We start from the raw sequence: 19571 nt of genomic DNA, 5'->3' as shown, positions 1-19571 counted from the left end.
AACCACAGGGACAAAAATCGCTAGTTACTCCATATAACATCACACACACACACACATATATACATATATATACACAAACATACATACACGAAAAATCGTGTGAGAATAAAAGTTAAAGTGATAAATATAAGAAAATATTTTGAAGCTTGATCACTTTTAAATCTCAAAACCAATCAATTAATTGTGCTTTAAAGGGGATTAATTTAATGCTTTTCATTAATGTTGATCTACTGGAACTCTTCAATTAAGAGTGATCAAATGATGACTATATTTTCTTACGTTTTCTTATCATAACTCTCTTTATAATTGAAACCCAACCCCATATATGTGTATATATATATATATATGTATATATAAAATAAATCAAATTGAATTATATTATTTACTTACCATCTGATTTATATTAATTATTATATCATATTATTAATGATTTGTTTTAAATATACTATGAAATGTTAAAATCAACTAATTTTTAACATGAAGTTTTTGGTCATTTTGAGTTTCTCAACTAACTTATGTTCTAATTTTTGACAAACGTAATTAGTTTACAACTACCAATTAGCTTATTAGTTAATTTACCAAATAAAAGTTAAAATACTTTTAAAATTATTTTATTATAGCATATACCAGTTCTTATTACAATATCGTACTTTTAATTTTAACATTTTATTATTTAGATAATTTACATATTATTTAATAAATTAAAAATTTTATAATTATTCATTAATATACCAATATTAATAAAACTAGTAAGTTTATGTCACTAACATTTTAAAAATATACGTATTTTTTGAAAAAAAAAATAAGAATTATTACTTTTTTACCAAAAAATAATATTTTTTAAAGAATATATCATACTTGTTTAAATTTTTTAACCTAGTATATTAATATATTAAATTAATTAGACTTTTTTTGAATTATTCATAAATAAAACAATACTAAAAATTGTAGATCACAATATATCTTGCTAGCATAAATGATTATCTCAAAAGGGTTGGGTTCACGTGAGACCAAAGGTTTTTCGTGAGACCCGTAAGACCAATTTATGTTCATTGATCAACTTTATAAGTTAATGATCTGACGGTCTAAATTGCACGGTGGTAATTTGGTAATTATTAAGAAATCTTGTGACGTTTATGAATGTTTATATTTTGTCAGATCATAGATCTATCCAAGGGTTGAGAATTGGTCTTACGGGTCTCACGAAAAACAATTGGTCTCACATGATCTCAAGTCTATCTCAAAAACAATATATCATATTTATTCTAAGAAATACTTACTCTAGAATATTTAATTTGCATACAATTTAATAACAAAAAGTCAAAAAAAGTATTTTTTTTTTAAATCGTAGCAATGAAAATGAAAATCATTAATAATAATTTGAAATAGAATTTTTATTTTTTCAATTTTAGCTATGTCATCAAAATGATGTGTTATCCATATCACCTCATTGAAGCCAAACAAGTAAAAAAATAAATAAAGTGGTTAACCGTTTTATAAGTTAACAAGTTACTCATTACTATAACAGGTAGATTTTTTTACACTACGGTATCAAAATAAAAAACAATTTGAAAGTACATTGTTATAATAAGAAAAAATAAAAATAAAATTTATGAAAATAAATTGTTATTTTATGCATTTAAACCTATTTAATTACATTAAAGTTTAAGGTTCGTAAATAATTTTTTATTTGTTGGAATAATTATTTTTATAAAACATATATTAATTATTACAAACTCAAAAAGGAAAAAAAAACACATAATAAAAATAAAAATAAAAATTGGTTGTGCTATATTTGCTATTTGGCCATGAGGAAAAACACCTATTTTTTGGCTTATAAAAAGTGAAGTCCTTTTGGGGTTCATCATCTTTCTTGAATTTGATTTGTGCAATAAAATCGACATCCTCAGAATCGTATCCAAATATTACTGTCATCTTGATTTCCTATTCTATCCGTGAGATTCTTTTTACTTCTTCTGTTCTCTCTCTCTTCCATTTTTCCATCTCTCTCTCTCTCTCTCTCTCTCTCTCTCTCTCTCTCTCCTTCTTCAAGTATCTTTCTTTTCTACTTAAATATTCTGGAATTTTCTCATCAATTGTTCGCAGGGTTTTAACACACAAGAAAAACCCAGGTTTTTATTGTATGAAGATCTAACAAATTCCATTTCTTGAGCCTTTTTGCTTCAAGAAAAATGTCTCAGACTCACTGGGAAGCTGATAAAATGTAAGTTTCTTAAGATTCTGTCTAGTATTCACTTATTTGTGTTAAATATTTCATGGGTTCTTGTTAGATTTGTGCCTTTGTTGCTTGCGATTTGTTATCTTAAGTTTCTTGATTTTTGATCCAATTTTGGTTTTGTTTCCTCCCGCTTTTCTTTTTCTAGGGTTTGTGCTTCCAGTAGATTTTCTCATTACTTGTGTTAAATTGATTTATTTACTCAGTTGGGGTTTTCATTTCTATTCAGTATCGTCCCATTTTGTGTGATATACAGGTCCTTTATGGTTCTGATCTCGTACTTCAGTAGTTTTAGGGCTAAGAGTTGCTCCATTAACCTTGTATTAGTGTTCTTCATTTGGGTATTTAGGAGTTGGAATTTTCTTTTCCCATTCTGGGTTTGATTAGGCTATTTTCATGTGAAGTTTCTAAGTTAAATGACTTGAGAGAGAGAGAGAGAGAGAGAGAGATCTCAATGTCTTGGAGGGTATTTGTTTTTCATTGGGAACTCTAGGGCCTCTGGATAGTTTGAACAGGCTCTTCTTTGTGTAAAGTTCAAATTTCTGGATAGTTTGAACAGGCTCTTCTTTGTGTAAAGTTCAAATTTTGTTATGGTTTTCAACTAATAAAACTGTGATTCCATTTTATTAACAGGTTAGATGTTTATATACATGATTACTTGGTAAAGAGGGATTTAAAGGCTTCTGCACAGGCGTTTCAAGCCGAAGGAAAAGTCTCTTCTGATCCTGTTGGTAAGAATCCTTCCGTGAAAATTGCAACAATCCCTTTCCAAGAAATTCTTTATGTTAATAATTACATATTTGCTCGTTATCATTATTAAAAGTAGATCGGTGCTAGTGATTTGAGTCGGAATTAGCAAGTTTGTTGCGAGTTCTTTTCCCTAGAAAGTTTGTAATTTTTGGCATATGATACAGCTATTGATGCGCCTGGTGGCTTTCTATTTGAGTGGTGGTCGGTGTTTTGGGACATCTTTATAGCAAGGACCAACGAGAAGCACTCAGAAGTTGCAGCCTCATACATCGAGGTTAGCTTGGATTCTTACATCTTTTTTTCAATTTGTCCCTTTTCGTTTTTCATGCCACAGAATTCTATAAAATGGAATTACTGTACAATAGATAATCACATACTTTTGAAAGATCAAATACGCACCTAGGTGACGCCACTGGCTGTTGTGAACCCAACTGTTGTGGGCATGATTATTCTACATATGTAAGTATATATATATAGACATACAGTATGATTGTATGTATGCATCTATAGACAGGCTTATGTATGTATAGATACGATAATATTTATATGTACAAGTACATTATGCTGAAGAATCTTTTGGAATTGAACAATTATCTCTTATTTTATAATTGCAGACTCAATTGATCAAAGCAAGGGAACAGCAACAGCAGCAGCAGCAGCCACAGCAATCGCCTCATCCACAACAACAGCAACAGCAGCAACACCAGCAGATCCAGATGCAACAGCTCATGTTGCAGCGCCAAGCTCAACAACAACAGCATCATCAACAGCAGCAACAGCAACAACAGCAACAACAACAACAAGTGCAACAACAACAGCAACAACAGCAACAGCAACAACAGCAGCAACAACAACAACAACAACAGCAACAACAGCAGCAGCAGCAACAACAACAACGGAGAGATGGGGCCCACCTCCTCAATGGAACATCAAACAGGCTTGTTGGAAATGAACCTCTTATGAGACAGAATCCTGGAGTTAACGCCATTGCTACGAAAATGTATGAGGAGAAATTGAAAGTGCCACTTCCAAGGGACGCTTTAGATGATGTAGCTATGAAGGTACATCTTTATTCTATTTTGATTATTCATGAGACGAACTCTTTATTTATAGAAATACAGAAATCTTTAAAAAATTAGATTACTTCTGTAGAAAATTGTAACAAACACTATAAGCTGTAAAAATGGTGGTGTTCAATTTGTTAGAAAATCCATAATGATTTTGAATTTGACAAGTTTGCCACTTTTTTGAAGGGTGGGATGAATATGAAATAGAAGTTTGACTTTAATGTCATTCCCATAAAACTTCAAGAAACTTAGATAATTTCATGGAAATTCGTAGGAGACACTACAAGTAGGAAGGATGGTGTCACAAAGTCCATATCAATCTTAATTTGATAAATATACCTCTTTTTTGAGGGATGGGGTGAAGAAATATCAATCTTTATCTGACATATTTGATTACATCCTTTACTTTATAGCAGAGGTATGGTGAGAATGTTGGGCAGCTTTTGGATCCGAACCAAGCATCAATTTTGAAATCTGCTGCTGCAGCTGCTGGTCAACCTTCAGGGTAATGCTGTTTCATACGGTTCTTGTGGATTTTTATCAAGTAGGGTTCTGCAGATTGTCATGTGTTTGCAATTGGAAACAGAATCTTTATTCTTTTGGGGTTTATTCTCTTAAGAAAGTATTATTGTTTTTTTGAAATCTTTGGTGGAAGTCCTTACTTAACCTCTATTTAAGCATTTACATGCATCTAAAGCATGCTAGATCATGTTCATCTTCTAATAGAATTGGAATTTGGAACTTTCTCCATGTTTTTCAGGCAAGTGCTGCATGGTACAGCTGGCAGCATGTCTCCTCAAGTTCAAGGTCGGAGTCAACAACTTCCAGGCTCTACACCGGTGAGTACCCATGTTTGATCTATTCCAAAAAAAAAAACAAACCATACACTTTTTGGCTATTGAGGTAAATTGTTCCAGAACTTCATAATCGATATCAATATTGAACTTCTTGATAGAAAGGAAATTACAACATTAAACTATGATAATCACTACTGATTGTCGGTCAGGATATCTGTATAATTCTGATCAATGAGTGCTTAATGTTTATACCTGGAGTATTTTCCTTTTCGCTCTTTCTGAAGTAATCAACATACCAATGTCTCTATAGAGACCTGAATTCACATCTTATGGGTTGTAGTACCAATGTACCATTGGGCTAATTGGCACTTGTTATATGAACATTTTTGCTTATTGAGGTCAAATGTGCTAATTCTAAGATTTAAAATCGTTGTCATTCAGGACAATGACGCACACCTATAATCACCAATTGGGAAGTGTTTGGAATTCAGAACAAAAGAGTACTTATTCTTAAATCTTTTCCATAAAGGGAAAAATAAACTAAAAACTTCTTACTATGGAAGTCCAATGTGCTAATTCTAAGATTCAAATTCATATAAATGTTTAACCTCATTAAGCCATGAGAATCACTACTGACTGTCAATTGGGAAGTCTGTCTAATTGGGAACAGTCTTTTACATAATTTGCATCTGGAAGTAGTCTCGGCTTTAAAAAACGAACATGGGTTGGAAATCTAATTTATGCTGACCTACATTGGAATAGGAAATAAAGACGGAGATGAACCCAATCATGAATAGAGCTGGAGCTCCTGAAATATCATTGATTGGGATTCCTGGTAATATTGACTTCTTCCGTTGAATTCTGTCTAAATTGACTATGTATTTAACTATCACTTGATGTAACTAACAAGGGCCTTTTCTCTAGGATCAAATCAAGGTGGTAACAACTTGACATTGAAAGGATGGCCACTTACAGTAAGTTCATCAATGATCCCACATATAACTTTCTTGCTTCATTTTCCTCTCGAATATGGAAGCCAATGCTTATCTTGATTAGTCGACCTGGTGAAATCAGCCATACCAGGTGTTCTTGAGTACCCAAAAGCCTGTTGGGCAACATGATTTTTTAATAAAAAGTTTGTAATTACCACATTACTAATATGCCATAGGTAGTTAGTTGAGTACTTAACTTGTGATTTCCGATTTATATCTATTCTTTTTGTTCGCTCTGACTGTATTTGATTATTTGAACTTTGTTATGTCGATGTGTTTTCTGATGTATGGGATTAGTGGTCAGTTATGATGGATAAAAGGTTAGTTTAAACATGTTCTATTTTATTGGTATCTATGAGTGGACATGCAGACGGATTGACCTAAAATCTTGGGTACTTCAGTTATTGGATTATACGTTTATGTTACCTGTGATGGTGTGGTTCATATCTTCATGGGAACTTTGTTTCTTTCCGGCAGGGGTTGGATCAATTGCGATCTGGGATAATGCAACAACAGAAGTCATTTATGCAAGGGTCCCAGTCGTTTCATCAGCTACAGATGATGACGCCACAGCACCAGCAGCAACTTCTGTTAGCACAGCAGAATATGACATCACAATCAGCCAACGAAGAAAGCAGACGGTTAAGAATGCTTCTTAATAGCCGAAACATTCCTGGTTCTGTTGGTGATATTTCAAATGTCGGATCTCCCATGACTGTTCAACCTCGTGGAGATCCAGATGTGTTGCTCAAGGTGATTTTTCATACTCAGATTTCGTTTTTTTTGGGAGGGGGGGTTCTGCTTTATGTGTTCTCTAACAAATTTTATGACTGAAGCTGCCATTAACGAGTTACATTAAGTAACTTAAGTTGTTTGACGTTGTAGTTGAAAATGGCTCAGTTACAGCAGCTTCAGCAGCAACAACAGCAACAAAACGGTAACCAGCAGCAACAGCAGCAGATTCACCATTCTCTTTCTGCACCACAGCCCCAAAACCCGAATCTCAATCTTCAACAAGAAAAGATTGTGGGTGCAAGCAGTGTAACCGGAGACGGGAGCATGTCAAACTCGTTTAGAGGAAACGACCAGGTCAGCTTTCTTCGTGCTGTTATTCGATAGGCCTATTATTACTCTTTTATGTGAGTTGGAATAGATGACTTTCTTGCAGTTTGCAAATAAGCTATGGGTGGAATTTAGTGAATTTAGTACTAGTTAGTTAGGTTCTTAACATGGTTTCTAATGCATTCTAAGGCTTCGAAAAACCAGACTGGAAGAAAGAGAAAGCAGGTTTCATCTTCTGGACCGGCCAACAGCTCTGGAACGGCAAACACAGCTGGACCGTCACCGAGCTCAGCACCCTCGACTCCGTCAACTCATACACCTGGTGACGTGATCTCAGGCGCTTTGCCACATAACAATGACGGTTCTTCCAAACCTTTAATAATGTTTCGTCCTGATGGGCCCACAACGCTTACCTCCCCATCAAATCAATTGGTGAGTGAAGTGTGTGTGGTATGTAAGTGGGTTTGCTTTTCTTTTGTAGTTCTTATTCAACATAGTTTTGCAGTGGGATGATAACGACATTGTGCAGGCTGATATGGATCGTTTTGTGGAAGATGGATCTCTTGATGACAATGTGGAGTCTTTTTTATCTCATGATGATACGGATATGAGGGATACGGTTGGTCGTTGTATGGATGTGAGCAAAGGTGAGAGCTGCTTTGTGTTCTTTTGTTGGTTTTTTTTTATTTGCTTTATTTTGATTTTTATATGATATTTAGTCAAAGTCGACTGCTAGTTTTCTCTCTGAACGTTTGCTTCATTTGATGTTAGGGTTTACGTTTACGGAGGTGAATTCTGTTCGTGCTAGTGTAAGCAAGGTCGTTTGTTGCCATTTCTCATCAGATGGTAAGCTGCTTGCTAGTGGTGGCCATGATAAGAAGGTAAATTCGCAAGATGGTTCTTGTAATTATGGCAAACTTATAATCTAAAAGGATCTATCTGTTTGTTATCGTTGTTATTAAGGTCGGAAATTTCTAGAAGTTACAATTGCATGAAGAAGATTGTATGTTGATGGTTGCAATTCTTGTGGATTTTCTGATGCAGGCTGTACTGTGGTATACAGATTCTTTAAAGGCAAAGACGACTCTTGAAGAACATTCGTCATTGATCACAGATGTGCGCTTCAGCCCAAGCATGCCGCGCCTTGCAACGTCGTCTTTTGATAAAACTGTTCGTGTCTGGGATGCCGACAATGTTAGTTGACCCTTTTATTGTTCGATCAATTCAAACTGAATTTCTGTTCCACCTTTAAAGATTTTAAATTGAATCGTAATACATAATACCGTTATACAATATCTGCAGCCTGGGTTTTCTCTTCGGACCTTTATGGGACATTCTGCATCTGTGATGTCGTTGGATTTCCACCCGAATAAAGATGATCTCATCTGTTCATGTGATGGGGATGGGGAGATACGGTATTGGAGCATAAATAATGGTAGCTGTGCTCGTGTATTTAAGGTATGAGACCGTGACTGTTTGTTGAATGCCATGGATGATTTTATGATGAATCGGAATCTTTATTGTTTTGGTGGTGATATAATCAGGGTGGAACGGCTCAAGTACGATTTCAGCCATGCCATGGAAGATTTCTTGCAGCAGCTTCTGAAAACATTGTATCTATACTCGATGTCGAGACTCAAGCCCTTCGACATTTATTGAAGGTTCATTTCTTTCTTTTCTGTGTCTATTCCTTCCGTTTTCAACAAAATTTGTGACGGAACATTGAATAATGTAGGGACATACGAAGCCGATTCATTCAGTTTGCTGGGATCCAAGCGGGGAGTATTTGGCATCGGTTAGCGAGGATTCAGTTCGAGTGTGGTCTCTGATGTCGGGAAATGAAGGGGAGTGTGTACATGATCTGAGTTGTAACGGGAACAAGTTCCACTCGTGTGTTTTTCATCCCAGTTACGCTTCCTTGTTGGTCATCGGCTGTTACCAGGCAGGTTTTCAGAATTCATCGGGAATCATATTATTATATGTTTACGCTAAAATGTAGAGTGATTATTGATTTGAATGCAATGCAATGCAGTCTCTGGAGCTATGGAACATGCAGGAGAACAAGACGATGACTCTAGCGGCCCACGATGGATTGATTGCTGGTTTGGCGTTATCAATGGCCACGGGGTTGGTAGCGTCGGCTAGCCACGATAAGATCGTTAAACTTTGGAAGTGAAAAAAATTGGGAAACAGAAACCTTGTATGATTATGATTATGATTATGATGATGATGATATGATGTTGTAGAAGAATGAATCAAATTGTATGTGTTTATATGCCATCTTCACTCGTACAACACACCATCTATCTGTTTTTATATATCATCTACATCTTTTACTGCCTATCCCTATAATTTTCTTAAAAATAAAATATCAAAAGTTAAAATATATTTATTTGTTTTCATGTCGTGGTTTGTGGTACTTTTTAATTTAATTAAAGTAAAAAATAATTTATTTTCAGAAAAAAAGAAATAAAATAAGTTTATTAAACAAAAAAAGTATAGTCAGTGGTAGCAATACGGCGACGAGCTCCTAGTCGTTGCCAATCTCCGATTCAAGATCTTAACAATTTCCGCCATTACCAGCCTGCCACCAGCTTCCACCTCTCTTTAAATGCGTGTTTTCTTGATAGGATTTAACGGAAGTCAATGCATACTTCACAAATCCTTAAACAATGACGAAATTTCCCCAAATTAGTTAGAACTAGGACATGCTGTTCTCCAACCATTAGGTAATTCATAAATTTTACTGATGTCAGGTAATGATTAGTTTCTCTTATTGTCATCGGCTGTTTTGCGATTTCGTCGGTGGTATAACTTATAAGTATAGTTCGCAAATTTTGGCTTCCTCGTATGATGATGGATATTCTCATCTGCAGCTTGAAGATTTAAGGATTGTAGAAAATTCAGTAGTTAAATTGAAAGCTACGATGACTGAATTGGTAATCGTTTTTTTTCTCTTCTTGATTTGATCAGAGGGTTTGTCGTATCTTTTCTCAATGGAAACTATGTTGGAGTTGAAAAAAACCCCTAATTGAATACATTTTTCGTTAGATCTCAAATTTGTTTTTTCTTTTTTTCTTTTCTTTCTGTGGTATTCTTTAGGAACAACAGATCACAGAAACTTTGAAGAAGATGAATGCTTTAAGAGAGGGCGCGGAGAACGCTGGTGCGACTGGTAGCGTACAGAGTTTACTTTCCCTTCTAGAGACGTTAAAGGTCTTCATATTCATAAGTTAAATCTATGCTTCGATATTTATTAAACCATAATAGTCAGTTGTGTATTCTTGTGTTTAAATTATCACAGTACTGATTGTATTGATGCAGGAGAGTGCATAGGGCTAAAAGCAAAATTGGTTTTACACTGTTGACTTAAGTTAATTTTATTTTAAATCGTATGAAAAGTATAGATATTTCTATCAGTTTTTTTATGTGCCGTTTTCTGTGACAACCAAGCTTTCTAGTTACAGCAATTTAGGTGTTGAATCATTGGAAAAAATGGCATCTTAGGTTCTCGAGAAGCAAGAAGCAGAAGTTGAGCTAAATTACAGTGAAGAATGTGCTAGACTGCAATTGGAGGTCAGTGAGTTGGAAGATTTGATCCAGAACAATGATCACGAGGGGAGTTTTGAACGGTGTGTTGATCGTTCTTTGGCTAATGCTGTTGAAAGACTGAATTTAGCAAAGACGGTATTACATATGATCTTTCCTAATAGTTTCTGACTATGTAGACAAACATATAGTGTAGCCATATAAATGTGTGTGCTTCCTATGATCCAAGGTCATGTTCATATCACCAGGGATCATGTCATTAAAATGCACAAGGTTGGGATAAGGGCTTTCATTATTCTGAGGATGATGTAACATGATCGATTGTCTTCTTAGTAAATAAAATACATAAATGTAAATGTATTGAAATATTCTGAACTCTATTCCCCATATTCTGAAGTATCTTACACTGCATGTCTGCTTATACATGTATCCAGATGGGGTTGTCAGTAAACAAATCGAGGTGCACCGTAACTCTTGAAATTTACTAAAATACATGATCGTTTTTGGAGTTTCTCTAGTTTCTCTAGTTTTTGGAGTTTCTCTAGCTTTCTATACATAACTGTACTATGATTCGCCTTGAATATTCAAACTGAAAACATTATTCATACTGGAAGTATATTATCTTGAGCTTATTTGAAATCTGTTTATGTTTTTACTTGTTTTGATGGTTTTATGGGGATTCATGTTTTGATGATATTGTGTAGGATCTTGCTTCAAAGCTAAGGAAAATTATATCATTGAAGCGCCAGTGTGATGACGTGCCAACACAAGCAGAACTCATCCAGTAAGTTGCTTTTCAACATCTGCCACTTTTAGTGTTTAAACTTCATATCTTTAAAAGCTAGATCCACAATCATTTGCACTGTAAAATTGTCTGCACAACAAAAAGATACTGTTTTCATACAATGAAAGATGGCATGGAGAACTCAAAATATTTTTCGCTAATTAAACAATGGATATAGAAGGACATGGTACCCAAATAGATGAAGGGAAAAGCTTTAGTTCCTGTAACAGATGATGGAAATGACTAGAAAGTACCATATTCTGAAACAAGAATACATCACCGAATGGATGTTCCCTATATGAATAAAGGAATCATTAGCTGCTTTGCTCCACTCCATAGTTACATTTTCTAGATAATAGCTACACAAAATCCTTAGCTCCATTCTGAGGCTTTAATTGCATTTTCACAGAAGATCAGTTGAGTTTGTTAAAGAAATTTGAAACTTATAGGGATTAAATTTGATATGTTACGAAAATTATACAAAACCTTTTGTTATCTGTTTACTGTCTAAACGTGTATCTAATTATTTCAAGATGAGTGATTTACATAATCCAAGCTAGGTAGACTGAGAAGAATCACCTGTTTCATTGTTCGTTATAAATATTTTGTAACGACTTCCTCCATTCGACTACAACAAATTACCACCAACTTGCGATTATATATATGGAGGATAAGTAGAACCAACATTATTGTGTGAAGTTCAACATCCTTTACTTGTAAGATATGAAAAATATCAACCTAATATATTTGTGTTAAATGTGAAAGCATTGTCTATGCTGCTTCTTCTACCTCTTGGGGTAGAGGAAAGGTATGCATACATCCTACACCCCGAGGCCCTACCTCTGCATGAGATACTAAGTTTATTGGTTTGGTTGTCATTACTGCAGGTATGAGCGTCGATTTTCAGAGCTTAATGTTCACATTCAGGTATATCAGATTCTTATTCATTTATAATCAATCTTCATTTCTCCCGTATAGTATCAATTCATCAGTCTTTATTTTTTTCATCCTTATTTTTGTTTGTTTTTGCACAGGGAAAGCTTCGGCAAACTCGTAAATACTATGCCACCTATAATGCTTTGTTGGAAATAAAAGAACTAATGCTAAAGGAAACATCCTTATTAAACTCTATGAGTTCACAGGTACATTAAACATTCCATCTTGTCTAGCTTGATATGTGTTATTTATTATGCCTTCGTTGTTGGTACTTGACTACTTGGTTCATTTGTGCCATTGAAATGCTATCATAATCATTCTCTTGACCATTGAACACCACTTGCAAATCATTTTTCTATCCTCTGTATCTTGTCGTGATTCGTGACAAGCATATTGCCTTGGTTCTCCATCTATTTGACAAGCAAAATTATTTTCTAGTACGCTTGTTATCTAGTACGCCTGAACAATCAAGAAAAGTGAATCAGTGCCTACTTCCTGGACTTGTTATCTATCTATAGTTCACTACAACTTCCTCTAACTAAACTAACCAACTGATTTTCCACCCTTATTTATTAATATGTAGCAAAATCATACTGTTTACTAAACTACCCTTGAAATCATCATCCTTTATTCCTTCTCTCATACATGAATCTTATTGTTGGTTTATCGATAGCCGCCTTCCAGACTTCACCTTGTCGTCAAGGTGGAAACACGAAAATTAATTCTTTATTGGTTTCTTGAAACACTAATACATTGAGCTCCTTTTTTTATACATTCGTGTCCTGGTGAATACATCTTGTCGCAGCACTACAAAGTCCCTGGGAGCTGTAACTCGTGATTAGAAAAATCTCCCGAGGTTTTAGAAACCGATATAGCAACAACCTCTCAACTCCTCCCAAAGTACAATAAACCATCACTTATGCTCCCACTGATACCATCTGAAGGCATCGCCATCAAAAGATATTACTGCTACTTCCATACTTCTTATTGGTCAATCTATTCAAGGCGCAACACCTAACTTCTCTCAATATCCATCTGTCAGGATTTGTTCCATTGAATACCAGTTCTAAACGGCGGCCTTTCATTGCAAAGAACGAGGCGTCGTCGGTGGTGTTCTTCTCGCTGTTATGTCCTTGTTTCCCTCCCTCCATCTCATTGTGTCCTCCAGCTGTTGAGGTTTTCACTGATTCTTCTTGCAATCACAGAATCGCCTCCAGCTGCTGCATCATCGATTGAACATTCCCTTTCCTTCGCAAGAGACGGCCTTTGCCTGAAATCCTTCGAATGATTCCTCCATGTTTTTGACCTTAGATTTTACGCTTCCAGGCATGGTCTGGGTCTCCTGTTTTGATACCAATTGATGCACATTGGTATTATTCTGAGAATTAAATGCAACGGATTCACAGAAAAGTTAAATTGTTTACTGAATAAACAATCTTTCAAGAGGCTGGATCCAACAACTCCTAGATCTTCTGAAAAGAATGCCCTCTTATGAAATTCACCTCATCTTACTCGAGGGGTATATGACCAGTGGCTTCCAAATGAACTCCCTATTACTAGTGATTCTATTCTCTTTTCTTTTAACCTTACCGATCTTATTTCTTAAGTGTGTATCATAATCAAAGCCTGCTTTCTGTTCTCTAATTCCTTTAGTCTTCATGTACCCATTTAGTTTCTTGTGCACATGCAATATTTGCTCTCACAAAAGAAAATGAAAAGAACTGAAAATGAGTCAGCGTTCATTTCATCCCAATTGCTCTTGAGAGTTGAAAAATTCATTGGTTGCTTGTAAAATTAGTAATTAGTCTTACATATTTTGCAGTTTATCTCATACTACAGAGGTAAATAAAATATCTGGATAGACTGCCAATTTGACTTTTTTGAACCCCTACTGCATTTGAATTTACTAGCATGAATGGATGAAAAAGACCCGTAGATGAATTCATGTTGCAATGCTTTGACCGTTGAAACTAAATGCAAACCTACATTGATCTCAACTATTGTATTTTCACAAAACTACAATATGAAAAGTCATGAATCCTTATGGTCTTTGATGTCATCTCCTTTTTTCTTTTCTATTTTAAACAGTTCCATGATGCGCTTAATAGTCCTGCTGGTCGTGCAACGTTGACAAGTTCCATGGATGGAATTTCAAAGAGTATTCAGCAGGTGCCATAATATGTTACTTTTCAGTTAAAAATGTATTAAATCCTTCTACAAAGTTTGACACCAAAGTATTTCTATTTGTTATACTTCCTTTGAAAATTGCAGCAATGTCTATTTTGAGTCGTTCCATGAAAATTATAACATCTCTATTTCTGGAAATCAAGTTGCACGTGATTACCTTTATGCCTGCATAAAAGATTGATGATATTGATTTGGGTCTTGAAGATTTCCTTATTTTGTCATTGTATCCTAGACGTTTGACAAACAGTTAAAACATTTGTCTAAGACTATTATGTGCCTACTAATTGGATGGTTATTTGTTGTGCAGAAGCTCCACAATGTGGAACTTACGTTGCAAGCAGAGCAGAAAGCTTGTGAAAGTCTGAAGGAAAAGCATGGTGCAGCAAACTTGGAGAAAAGACGTTGCTATTCTCTGTTGAAGGCATTTCAAGTAAGCAAATTGTTTACTAATCATATCCTCTTTTGTGTTAAATTCTACTTATATGTCTGTTTTACTCTTATAATTATCAGGAAGAATGTGCGAGGAATGAGAGACTTCGGAATCAAACTCTCTAAGTCTTGGATGAGGATTAATTTGTCCAAGATCCATCTAACCACTGTGTTGGATGTGAAAAGCGTTGTGCTTTTGAAAAAAATATAACTGACGATCACAGCGTCATTGGGTCAGTGATGCCAGAGTTACTGCCTATAGGAAAGTTAAGGGTTCATACCTGACAAAGGTGAAAAGCGTGCATGAGTATTTACGGTATATAATATTTTATATATAAGTTGTCTCATGTAAATGTTACCATACAAACCAATTTCAGCCATCTGGGCAGATTATCAAATCAATGTCAAAATTGTGGATTAATTCGGTTCCAAAATTTACTCTCCACCTTATTTGCAGATTAATTCGGTTCCGAAATTTACTCTCAACATACACAAAATCAAAGGCCGAAATTGGTTTGGGTAACATTTATATTTATTAGTTGAAACCTTATTTATATATATATATAATTTAAATTCAAAACTTTTAGAGAAGAGCTTCGGTCCTTGTGGTTTGGTGAAAATCATGATTTGGTCCCTAAATTTCATTTATTACATAAAAGGTAATGTGGTTCATACTTTGTCATGGTTTTGGTCTCTCGACCAAACGGCCATCCACCTTCTCCTTTAACTTTAAGGGTGTTTCGGCCTTTCTATCATTTTTTCCATTTTAATATTAATATTTGGTTCTTAAATGCACCAATTAGATGGTGACATGTGTTGTACATTCTTCTTCTGCATCCACCATCACTTCATCCCTGCTAACTAGCACCCCACCCACAAACAAAACCCAATTACCTAAGATCAACCAGCAAATCTTCAAGAACACTCATAACCTCACATATACTAAATAAGGGAAGTATCTGGAGAGAGTATAATAGGTGTCAAGTGTTGAGGAAGCAAAGTGTATGGATAAGTGAGGTTTTGGCTGAAAAGGTTTCCTATAAAAAAAACAATAGAAAGGACAAAAGGACTAAAAGGAAAAAAAAGGTAAAGCATGGGAAAAGATATGGGCTAGCCGGTAGCCACCCATATGACGCTGGCCAAGAGGACTTGCGGGTGGACTCCAATGAGTTGCAGGGGGTGACATTACGGGCTTGAGTTTGAAAAAAAAAAAAACTTAGGAGGACAGACGAAGAGTCCTATGACGTGGGATGCAGCTCAAAACCGTGGGAAAAGTTGCACATCATTTTGTTCTCGTTTCTTGATTCTTGTGCAACATCAAATGTGATATAATAACATCATTCAAAGAAACAGAAATTAAGATTAAAATGGTGGAAAATAACAAAAGATCGGAATGCCTTTATAGTTAACAGGGGGGTTTGGTCTAGGGACCAAAGTTGTGAGGAAGTGCAAATCATGGGTCCTTTTATGTAATAAATGAAGTTTGGATGATTTTCATCGAATTATTGGAACCGGAACCATAATTTACTCAAAGCTTTAAAGTAAAACTTAATTGTTTATGGCTATTTACCACAAACGCTTACCTGATAAGTGTTTATCGGTCAGATCGCTTGCTTTTTATAGACATGTTCTTGACATTTTATAGATTCTGGGCGAACTTAAAAAGATGACTTACTGCAAGAAACAAGGCTTTTAAGTTGTTGTTAAAAGTCTATTTATCATCAGAAAGAGTATATAACAGCAACATGTTGTCGCTATAACTTATGGCAGAAACATATCATCGTTAAAAAGCGCATCATCAAAGCTCACTTTTCTTGTAGTGATCATCAGTAAGTACGAAAAAAATGCATTAAATATTTTTCATTAGTATAAAATTGAGTACAATAAATGTTAATAATTTACTGAGGAAAGAAATCTTATTTAACTTTATTATAGAAATATAAGAGAGTACCTAAATTTACATACGTATGAGTTAATTTGAAACCAAGAGTATAGATACTATGGTTGATAAATTTTTACATAAAATAAGAATTTTTTTAGTTTATAACAAGAAATATATATTATTTTAATACAAAAAAAAGAATTTGTGTAAATGAAGTAATCCTGAGGGTCAATAAGAGATCAATAATAGAGAATATTACTAAGGTTTTCTAGACAAGTAGACAAATAATGATAAAAAAGAATATGAAAGAAAAGATGATCCATTGAGATCCAATAAGAATAAATAATGAATTAAACATATAATATGCAAGCTCAACAAATAGTTGTTTGAGCACTTAAATAAAATCTTGTGGTGTGGTGGAATCCCGATGAAAGATACATAAGTCAAACAATTCATAAAAATATTTAAATTCTATTTTCCTTCTTTTTTGCTCAACTAAAATAAGATGTTAAGATTAAAAGTTTATGGAACATGACATGTATAAGAGACATTACTAAATACATCTAGTAAGGAAAATTTATTGATTAATCACAAAACCATGAAACACGTCATAAATCATAAGAACAATAGATTGATTGTCAAACAATAGAAAAATATTTTTTGTAGAAGCAAAAACAGATAACAATAGTCAACAAAAACAATTAAAACAACATAACCAAATAGCAATAGTTAATACAAGCAGAAATAGATACAATTAATTTTTTATTTTATTTTTTCCCCAATGTAATTAGTCGATATATTTTTGGATCCTTACTATCTACTAATTTTTTTGCCTTTTATTATATACTACAATTTTTTGGGTTTCTCAAATTTATTAAATTATTTTAAACTACTATTGTATTTTAAGGGAAAAATTTAGGCCCCTGATATTTTGGGCCTTGGGCATGCGCCTGTGCCGCCCTTCCCCAGGGACGACCCTGCCGAGAATCTTACATGGTGAGCAATAACAAATACTGAGAGTTTTACCCGGTAAATGAGAGTGATGACTTTTACCCAGTTTCGGAGTAAATTGTTGTATAAGATCTCGTTTTGATGGATTAAAAAATCTTATCCAATAAAGTAACTGAGAGTATCGACCTACCAATAAATCAATAAATGCTTACTAGTTACTAAACGTTTACTCGGAAAGTGTTTATCGTGTAACTTTCCTTACCGAATGAACATGACAAGGGTCAAAAATCTTACCCAGTAAGAACAATGATAAAGATGAAAAGTCTTACTCTGTAAGTGAAGGTGACGACTCTTACTCAGGTAAGTGTTTACCGGGTAAATTGTTGCATAGAATACCATTTTGATGTACTATAATTTTTCCCGGTAAAATAAATTATATTGTTGACTCCTAATATAAACGTTTATCCGGTAAGCATTTAAGTAAACGGTTTCATAGATAAACGTTTTGATAAATAGCCCGTTAGAACGTAAACGTTAGAAATTTCAAACGTCTTTCACGTGGAGTTGGTCAACACTTTTCAGTAAAGCACGAAGGCTGCTGGGATTTTTTTTTTCTTATATAATTTCCACAAATCACATGTTTTTTAATAAATATTATAAAACTAAATATGAAAAAAAAAAACTAATATTAAAATGAGAGGTTTTTCCAATTATTACAACTGGTTTCATACTAACTTCGCCATATTTGCATGTCATAATCATTTAAAACGTTATATTATTTTCAACAAAAACCAATTACGTAATCTTATTTTTCTAATTCGGATATATTATTATTTTCAAAACGATACTATCACTTTCATAGAAAAAGATCTGAGGGTATCGACATGGTCGTAGATCCTACCAATGCTACTACAACGCTTTCTTCTTGTCCTTAGTTATCTGGCAGCTTTGACTTCGATTTAACCGTAGAATGATAGATTTTTAACTTTTCGACAACGGGGTTTGTCGATATACGTGAAGAAGAAGGGGCTCGAGCAGGTGAAAAATTGAAGTTTTGACAACAGATTCACAATCTTTTTCTATTCGCAAATGGTGGTGGTGATTGTCGTGAAAGACAACAGGGAAATCGTGTTAAAAGTTTTTCTGGTTTCGTTTATTTCTTCAAAATAAGCTAACAATTGTAATGATAAATGTGTTAAAATTTACTCCATTCGTCATAAAATAAGTATAAAAAAAGCCAGTTTTTTTATAATAAAATATGTAGACCTTAAATATATGTTTGCATAATAACACTTTACCTCCATAATATAATAATTAATGAACAATAATTCAAGACAATTATATTATCATTTAAGAATGAAAAGGATATGTTTCTAAATTACTTTATCATACTTGTATCTTTGACTAAATATGACATTTAATTTTAAAATAATTTTATTACTTATTATTTAAAAAGGTAAATTGCATGAAAAAATAACGTACTTTAACTTGATTCTTATTTTGGGTAACGTATTTTCAAAACTTTTATTTTGGTACCTAAGATGTAAAGTTGTAAACATTTAAGTACCCGGGTAACTGGTTGAAGTATTAACCGGTTATCATACTGATGTGGCGAGTGATGTGGTATCCAACTAAGTATTATTTGTTGACCTAGTCGGTGACGTGTATTTTTTTAATCTAAAATTAGTCTTTTTTTTTTGTCTAAAATTAGTCTTCACTGGGTTACCCGGGTACTTAAATGTTTAAAACTTTACATCTTAGGTACCAAAATGAAAGTTATGAAAGTATGTTACCCAGAATAGGAATCAATTTAAACTACGTTACTTTTTCATGCAATTTGCCCTATTTAAAAATCCAAAAATCACAATTCTAGAAGTGTAAAATTCTTGTCATACCTTCACCCTTCATCCAAGTTTATATTTTAATTTACGATTTTGATACAATCCTTA

At 34.0% G+C, this 19571-nt stretch overlaps 2 protein-coding genes across 12 annotated transcripts; both read left to right on the top strand.

The window, feature by feature from the left end:
• Positions 1–2047: 2047 nt before the first annotated feature.
• Positions 2048–9247, top strand: LOC112521085 (transcriptional corepressor LEUNIG-like). 8 transcript variants are annotated; one of them, XM_025129740.1, is made up of 18 exons: positions 2048–2224; positions 2870–2967; positions 3151–3260; positions 3601–4047; positions 4470–4558; positions 4814–4892; positions 5613–5685; positions 5775–5824; positions 6320–6595; positions 6728–6931; positions 7094–7336; positions 7434–7551; positions 7676–7785; positions 7949–8098; positions 8207–8362; positions 8449–8565; positions 8640–8846; positions 8937–9247. In XM_025129740.1, the coding sequence occupies exons 1-18, from the start codon at positions 2193–2195 to the stop codon at positions 9078–9080; spliced, it is 2703 nt and encodes a 900-aa protein (XP_024985508.1). In that variant the 5' UTR covers positions 2048–2192; the 3' UTR covers positions 9081–9247. The 8 variants fall into 8 exon arrangements, with proteins under 8 accessions (XP_024985508.1, XP_024985509.1, XP_024985506.1 ...); XM_025129741.1 differs by having other exon boundaries at positions 4467–4558; positions 7109–7336; XM_025129738.1 differs by having other exon boundaries at positions 4467–4558; positions 7109–7336; positions 7410–7551.
• Positions 9248–9410: 163 nt separating this feature from the next.
• LOC112522003 (coiled-coil domain-containing protein 93) lies at positions 9411–15219 on the top strand. Of its 4 annotated transcripts, none has more exons than XM_025131045.1 (10): positions 9411–9633; positions 9781–9843; positions 10007–10120; positions 10412–10591; positions 11158–11237; positions 12125–12164; positions 12272–12379; positions 14262–14342; positions 14668–14790; positions 14871–15219. In XM_025131045.1, exons 2-10 carry the CDS (start codon positions 9832–9834, stop codon positions 14913–14915), a joined length of 783 nt encoding a protein of 260 aa, XP_024986813.1. In that variant the 5' UTR covers positions 9411–9633; positions 9781–9831; the 3' UTR covers positions 14916–15219. The 4 variants fall into 4 exon arrangements, with proteins under 4 accessions (XP_024986813.1, XP_024986814.1, XP_024986815.1 ...); XM_025131046.1 differs by having other exon boundaries at positions 9411–9660; XM_025131047.1 differs by having other exon boundaries at positions 9417–9633; positions 10016–10120.
• The last annotated feature ends 4352 nt before the right edge of the window (positions 15220–19571 follow it).

The sequence above is a fragment of the Cynara cardunculus genome (genome assembly GCF_001531365.2).
Source record: "Cynara cardunculus var. scolymus isolate 2C chromosome LG 11, CcrdV1, whole genome shotgun sequence".
In the NCBI taxonomy this organism is placed as follows: domain Eukaryota; kingdom Viridiplantae; phylum Streptophyta; class Magnoliopsida; order Asterales; family Asteraceae; genus Cynara; species Cynara cardunculus.
Note: the sequence above shows the minus strand (reverse complement) of the source record. Positions and strands in the feature narration are given on the sequence as shown.

What these genes read in the sequence shown, in the direction of transcription:
- LOC112522003 (XM_025131045.1), top strand. An exon ending in TAAACTCTATGAGTTCACAG is followed by an intron (nt 12,380 to 14,261) that starts GTACATTAAACA and finishes TATTTTAAACAG; the next exon opens with TTCCATGATGCGCTTAATAG. An exon ending in CTCTGTTGAAGGCATTTCAA is followed by an intron (nt 14,791 to 14,870) that starts GTAAGCAAATTG and finishes TATAATTATCAG; the next exon opens with GAAGAATGTGCGAGGAATGA.
- LOC112521085 (XM_025129734.1), top strand. Translation starts at nt 2,193, where the DNA reads ATGTCTCAGACTCACTGGGAAGCTGATAAAAT. An exon ending in CGTTTAGAGGAAACGACCAG is followed by an intron (nt 6,932 to 7,093) that starts GTCAGCTTTCTT and finishes ATGCATTCTAAG; the next exon opens with GCTTCGAAAAACCAGACTGG. An exon ending in GTGTCTGGGATGCCGACAAT is followed by an intron (nt 8,099 to 8,206) that starts GTTAGTTGACCC and finishes CAATATCTGCAG; the next exon opens with CCTGGGTTTTCTCTTCGGAC.